At 50.6% G+C, this 6775-nt stretch overlaps 1 protein-coding gene across 1 annotated transcript; it reads right to left on the bottom strand.

Annotated features, from left to right (window-relative positions):
* Nucleotides 1-1297: 1297 nt before the first annotated feature.
* Nucleotides 1298-4481, bottom strand: LOC133894732 (transcription factor bHLH30-like). Its single transcript, XM_062334894.1, has 2 exons — nucleotides 3616-4481; nucleotides 1298-2259 (listed from the first exon to the last, which is right to left on the bottom strand). Exons 1-2 carry the CDS (start codon nucleotides 4141-4143, stop codon nucleotides 1693-1695), a joined length of 1095 nt encoding a protein of 364 aa, XP_062190878.1. The 5' UTR covers nucleotides 4144-4481; the 3' UTR covers nucleotides 1298-1692.
* Nucleotides 4482-6775: the final 2294 nt, after the last annotated feature.

Below are 6775 nucleotides of genomic sequence, written 5' to 3'. Positions count from 1 at the left end.
TCGAATTAAGAATTTTCATCCCAAAAACACACCTTGAACGAAGGCGGATGCCAAGACCCCAAAACTACGCCTCCAAACAGAAAAGCGACACCCGTGGACGTCATTGTCGCCTGATCATAGATCAGAGTTTTTACCCTCAAAGAAGATTGCCACCCCGAAGGAGCACGCCGACCGGATCCGACCAAGGCCCCAAACGACCTCACGCAGAGAGGATTTTGCGGCAAACGGTCGAGCCTAGCACCACAATGCCAGCCCGATGGTCGCCCGCGCTGCCACATAGGAGCAAGCCGGCCAGATCGTCCAACCGAGCCTGCATGGTTGGGCGCCACCACACAAATAGGCTGCCACCCACGTCACCGCGCAAAAGCACGCCCCAGGTAACTGTCTAACTGAGATCTCGAACAACCTCACGCCAGGAGCTTCAGATCCAAAACCAAAACCGCGAAGCAAGACCAAACTGGATCCAGGGTACCAAAACACGCCGCCAAATCTGGCTCCGCCGCTACAGATCTTGAAGAGGAAATGGCCATATGAGAGGAAACGGGAAAAGGAGGGAAGATGGGAGGCAGACATGCAGCAACTGTAGCCGGCGTCGGCACCGCTGCAGGCTGCCACCGCCGCCTGGCAGCCTGATTTGGAATTTCGGGTGGGTGGCTAGGTGTAGATCGGGATCACCCCGATGTCGCCAGGGAGACGGCGTGGGGGTCTATGGCTTCTTTTGTGTGCTATTTAATGCTGTTTCCTCATCCTCCCTTTTTTAAGAAACCCAAGCTAGGACCTTTTGGAATGCATAAATTGCTGCTGAAAAAACGTGATCCCTCCGAAAAAGTAATGATCATCTGTTCTTTCAAATGGGCTTCAAATTCAGTGTTGTGAGACAATTGGAAGACAGAGAATTAAAGTCGGTGGGGATCACCAAGGAGGTATACTTACTTAACAACAGCAGAATTAAGTTAAGTGCATATATCTACCACTAGCTCTGTGGTGCTAATATATGCCAACAAATGTTCACTGATCCGTTCATACACGATTAATACATTATATAATGAGATAATACAAGCTAACTAGGAAGACGTTCTCCAAAAAAAAACAAGCAAGGAAGAAAAGGATGCACTATTTTATCATCGATGCTATTAGCAAATAATGAGATCTTAAGAGAATCAGCCCTGGAGGAAAATAATCATGAAAATCAAGAACATATGAGGCAAAACAGCAACAAAATGGATAGCATTCTCAACATGTGAATGCATTATCCAAGCACGCAAATAACAATAAATGAAAACTGAAAACTCATGAAGAAATTTAACACCCCACCAATTTCATCTTCCATTATACCCCCGAGATTATACATATACACCCTTATCACTCCCATTTTATGAGAGGTTTATCAATAACCTTTCAAATCACCCCCTCTTCCCCATACATATGCAAAGTAAAAGGCACACAAACATATAAGGGATACATAAAACTCTCCCTCTACCTTGGACATCCATGTTTCCTTTCTCTTTCCCTCATGCACACACCATTACCATAGCAACAAAAAAAGAAGAGCCAGGTCTAAATTTGAAGTGGGATATAACTTATAGCTATACTAAGTTGAGTTTCATAAGCTAGCTAGCCATGCATCCATGCTTGCATATTTCATGCTAGCATTGAGGGAGCCATGGATCTAGCTAGCTAGTGTTTACCACACTAGAGCGAACCTTGCTTGTGGATGCCGCTCATGCGCTGCCTCTTGATGCTCCCGCCGCCGCCGCTCGACGAGGACGTGTCGCTGCCATCCTCCTTGTGGTCCATGACGCCGCGCAGCGCTTCCTGGATCGACGCGACAAGCTCGTGCCTCCGGTGGGAGGTGCCGGCGCACCCGTCACCGTCGCCTTCCACGTCGTCTCTTTCGCCCTGTCCTTCCTCCTCGTCGTCCGCGGTGATGAGGAGCACGTTGCGGACGCGGCCGCCGAGCGTGGCGATCTCGGCGCGGCGCGCGCGCAGGCGGAGCGCGGCGAGCGCGCGGGCGATGTCCGGGATGAGGCCCGCGCGGTCCTCGCAGCACAGGGAGGTTCGCACGACGAGCCTCCCCTCCCCGTCCTCTGCCGCGTCCACCGCCAGCTCGTCGGCCTCGGTCGGCAGAATCAGATGATGCTGCGCAGCCGTCTCCTCCCCCTCCCGCTCCCCCTCCCCTGCGGCCAACACCGCCGACGTCTGCCGCTTCAGCTCCTTGACGTTCTCGATGACCTCGGCCAGCAGCGACGCCTTGTCCGTCTGCATGTACACCCAACACCCACACAACACCAAACGGAACAACAAATCAGAGCCATCATTAGTTGCTTGAATTAATCGAACTAGCTTCGGATGCATGCATACACGATTGCACATATGGAGTAGGAGTACAGCTACAGTAGTAAGTGGCGACGGTGTGTGTGTGCAAGTAGGCGCGCAGGCTGCAGTTGTAGTGGTGGTAGGAGAGGGTGGTGATCGAGTGGTGCAAGTGCATGCGAGCATGGAGGAAAAGCTACAAAAATCGCGCGCGTGGGTGCAGGCTTTGCATGCGCGCCCGCCCGCCGGTCTTCGGCTTTTGGTGTGTGCGTGAGCTGAGTGAGCTCTGAGCCTCTGACACGGGTGTGCGCGCTTGTCTTGCACGGGCTGCTCGATCTCCCCGCAGGAGCGCAGCAGAGCGCGCGCGCGCTCTCCCACGGGTCCAAAGGCTTCTGTTTCATCTTTTGCTGCCCTGTCAGCGAGTGCTACTACCTCTGCAATCTAGAATTCTACATGAGAGTGTTTTCCTCATGACCATCCCACCTTGTCTTTGTCTCCTTTGTCCTCTCTAATTATGTAGAACTCTGGGGCTATAGCTAGGAACGTGAGAATTTTATAGGATTTCTGTAGAAATTGAACTGATTCTTAAGAAAGTCCCCTGAAATTCTTGTTTCACAATATGATCAGTAATGGCATTAGTAGGGGAGGAAAGATGAGGTGAGGCAACTAATTGAGAAATGGGAAATTGGATGTGGCCATTGATATCAAGCATGTAATTATGCTATGTGTTTGTGGGATTGTTGCAACTTGCAAGACCTAAGTACTTGTAGAGCTGGCCAGGGTCACTTGCAAATTGCAGCTCTCTCCACGAGCAGATCTTCAGGGGGGCGCGGGGCTAAAGCCCCCCCCCCCCTGCCCGCCCGCTCTAGTGCTTCATGGAGAGGAAGGAGAGATAGGAGGAAGAAGAAGAGAGGGCTGGGAGAGGAAGGAGTTGAGCCCCCCTAGCGGGGCATCTTGCGTCCGCAGCTGTCGCGAGAAAATGACTAGGCTATTTAGGTAGCTCAGATTCTTCTTGTGATGTGTTCTTCTCTTAAGCTGAGTGCTTACATCGTACACTAATCCATGGATCATGGAGTATGTTTTGCTGATCTTGTTATTGGTTACTGGATCTGAATTGAACGGCGGCGGGCGAGCAAGCCAAGCAGATCGATCTCGCATTTGCGCATATCAGATTATCAGGACCACCAAGTTCTAGGGTTTGGCCATGAACACGTACGCGAAGTGTCAATCTGCAATTAGCATCTGGGCTAGACATGCAAGTGATGAGTACGTGATGACCATGTACGCATCGGTACTAATCACCTTGGTGGTATTGGGGAGGAGGCTGCGGAGCTTTGCGAGGTGGCCGTTGATGCGCTGGCGGCGGCGGCGCTCGGCCTCGCTGTGGCTGCGCGAGGCCGCCAGAGCCTTGGCGTCCATGATCTCCTTGGCCGTCATCCGCCCCAGCTCCGCCTGCAGGGTCCCCAGCAGCCCGGACACCACCCTGGAACCGTGGTGCTGCAGCGCGGCACCGCCGGCCACCCCTTGGTGGTGCTGCGACGGCGACTCCGGACCGAACAGCCCGACCTGCCCCACGCCCCCAGCGCCGCCGCCCTCGCAGTACCCGCCGACGCCAAAGCCAAAAGGCCCCGCCGCCGCGGCCGCATCAGCTCCGAAGGGCCCCGGCGGCGCGTGGGGGGCCATGTACGAGTACGACGGCGCGGCGGCCGGGCCGAGCCACGGCGGCAGGAGGGCCGGAGCGTGGCCGTAAACGCCGTCTCCTGCTCCTGATCCGGCGGCCTGGAGCAGGAGCGCCTCGTGGCTGCCGTGGATGCCTCCTCCTTCCCACATCCCGATCGACCTATCAACGTCTTCTTGCAGGAGGTGCAGGAGGAGGAGGACGACGATTGCTTCTTGGCTGTGGATTCTTAGGGGCCGCCTTCTTCTCCTCGATCGTGTTCTTGCTTCTTCTTTTACCGGTCAAAGGAAAGCGTGGGACGGCCGGGGGCGGCTTTTAAACTCTTGCTTGTGTCGACGGACCTGCATAACACGTAGGTGTGTATGGCTTTAGGCAGTCCGCCATAGCTTTTTGCGATGTGTCGTGTGTCCTTTTCGCACCGGGGGTGGTGACTGGTGAGGTGGTCGGATAGTGGTCGAGACGGCTAGGGCTCGTTTACGGCACTAGATTACTTGAGGGGCCTCCTCGATCTTGTCTATAGGTTTCTCTACACTTCGAATTTAGTACACATCCATTCAATAACGTAAGGCATATTTGATTTGAAAGTCATACAAAATAAATTGTGATTGTTAATTTCTCTTATAATATATTTTTAATTACTATAAAATCAATATTATACTAAAAGGACTTTAAAATATAAATATATTGAAACAAATTTTAAATACTAAGCATGCGGAAAGGAGTGAACACGAAGAAGAGGATCGAACACGACTTGTATTCACTGTATACGACCCACATAAATACATGTAGCTGAGTGTTCACAAGTGAACTAGCTGACTAAAAGCATCTCTAGCGGCACTACTACAGAAAATCTCTTCACTGTCGGTTCTAAAACCCCCTTCACTACCGGTTTTGGAGTCGGCAGTAGGCAACAGACAGTAATAGTCGAGGACTATCACTATCAGCTCGGTGGACCAGTAGTGCAGGGGGAGAGGGACAACATTGCCGGCTCAAACCTTCGGTCGGTAGTGATTTATTAGAATCATTACCGGCCGAAGGTTTGAGCCGGCAATGTTGTCCCTCTCCCCCTCCATGGTCCTCCTCTCTGTCCTCTCTATACTCTCTCTCTCCTCAATCTCTCCGTCTCTCTCTCAATACATACATACAATGATACATAAATTTACTGTAAATCAATATAAAAACACCTTTATTAATACATAGTAATAAACACATATTACAAGTCAGGCATCGACAAACACACAATATTACAAGTCACCTCCTAAAAAGTCGGTTGAGTTGAGCCAATCCAGTATCCCTCTACCTCTCTCGCGACGAGGACCACGTCCCCGCACTGGCGATTGATGGCGTGCAAGATGCATGTGTAATAACCATCCCAGTCGAGCTTTGTTGTCATATGTATGGTAAATAGTTATCTTCTTTTATCATTTGCGACTGCAAAATATGCTTGAGGACCACCCGAATATTAAAAATCAAGAAACAAAGTAGTTCATATACATTGAACATAAACATACACGTAAGTGCCATAAGTATAGAAGCAAAACTACCTCCCATCAAGCAAGATAATAAACTGAACAGCATATGGATGATTGAATAAAATTACTCTCAAATAAATATAACAATTGACCCTAGGACTACGATATCATGCTCCCTAATTGTCCATTTGACACATCACAAGCTGGGCTAGAAGTTAAGATCACAACTAGATGTAAAACTAAAAAAAAAAATCTCTGAAATTGAGCTTTCTTCCTATACAATGCTGCTGGACATAAAAGCTGACAGGGAGAGGATTACTTTTTGAAAAATAAACACTAACCGAGTAGCAAAATATCAGAGCAGTACCAAAGGTTTTCCTCCTCTTGCAAAATTCAATCAAAACAAGATTAATTGAATCAACAAATATAGCAGCTACTAGTCCAAGAATCAAGCCTAATTGACAATGTACAGACTACCAACAATAAGCACAGGGACTGAACAATGGAATGCACCACTACTATCAGGGTAATCTGTGCCGATCCAACGAGAGAGAACAAACAGATTTAACACCTATTGCACTTAGACATCTAGCCCAACTTCAGTGTTCCATTTGATCATCACAGAGCATATCACCAAGCCGTCCAGAGAGCAGAAATGAAAGGGAGGTGAAAACCGAAATACTCACGGTGTAATTCGGCTAAAGGAAAAATCAATACAGTCAATAAGCACCTCTAACACAGCACCTCCACCAACACAGCACCACCACCAATCAATTGCCTGAGCACAAAAGTTCTAAACATCAGAACCGAGCTCACTCAGCTCAATTTCAATTGACTAAACCACCCAGTGGTGAAACCAGAACTCAATTACCAAAACAACCATTAACCTCACAGTACCTATCACTTCGCAGCAACCACAAACACCGTCTGAGAGGTGGAGGGAGACGGCTGGCAGTGGAATACTCACCACGATGATGTATTAGAGCTCGGGGACGACAGCGACGGGGACGGCCGTGTGGAGGAACGCGGCCTCGGGCACAGGGCGGCGGCGTAGAGGCAGGCGACTCCGAGGAAGGAGGTGTTGGGGATTGAGGACGGGGTCGGCGTCAAGGAGGAGGATGAAGGTGTCGAGGAGGATAGGGAATGGCGTCGGGGAGGAAGGGAATGGCACTAGGCAGGAGGACAGCGACGGCGGTGGGGAGGAGGACGACGGTGTCGAGGAGGATATGGACAGTGGGCATGGGATTATGGACCTCCGGCGGCGTGGGGTCCTCGGTGTCGGGAGGCATTTCAGTGGACGGCACAGGGAACG

This window comes from Phragmites australis, chromosome 16, assembly GCF_958298935.1.
Source record: "Phragmites australis chromosome 16, lpPhrAust1.1, whole genome shotgun sequence".
Taxonomy (NCBI): domain Eukaryota; kingdom Viridiplantae; phylum Streptophyta; class Magnoliopsida; order Poales; family Poaceae; genus Phragmites; species Phragmites australis.
The sequence above is the reverse complement of the archived record's forward strand: the minus strand, read 5'-3'. Positions and strand labels throughout refer to the sequence as shown.

Bases quoted from the DNA above. Each gene is read 5' to 3' on its own strand.
- LOC133894732 (XM_062334894.1), bottom strand. From the start codon at position 4,143: ATGTGGGAAGGAGGAGGCATCCACGGCAGCCACGAGGCGCTCCTGCTC. The intron at 2,260-3,615 runs GTGATTAGTACC...GTGTACATGCAG, and splicing joins TCCTCCCCAATACCACCAAG to ACGGACAAGGCGTCGCTGCT.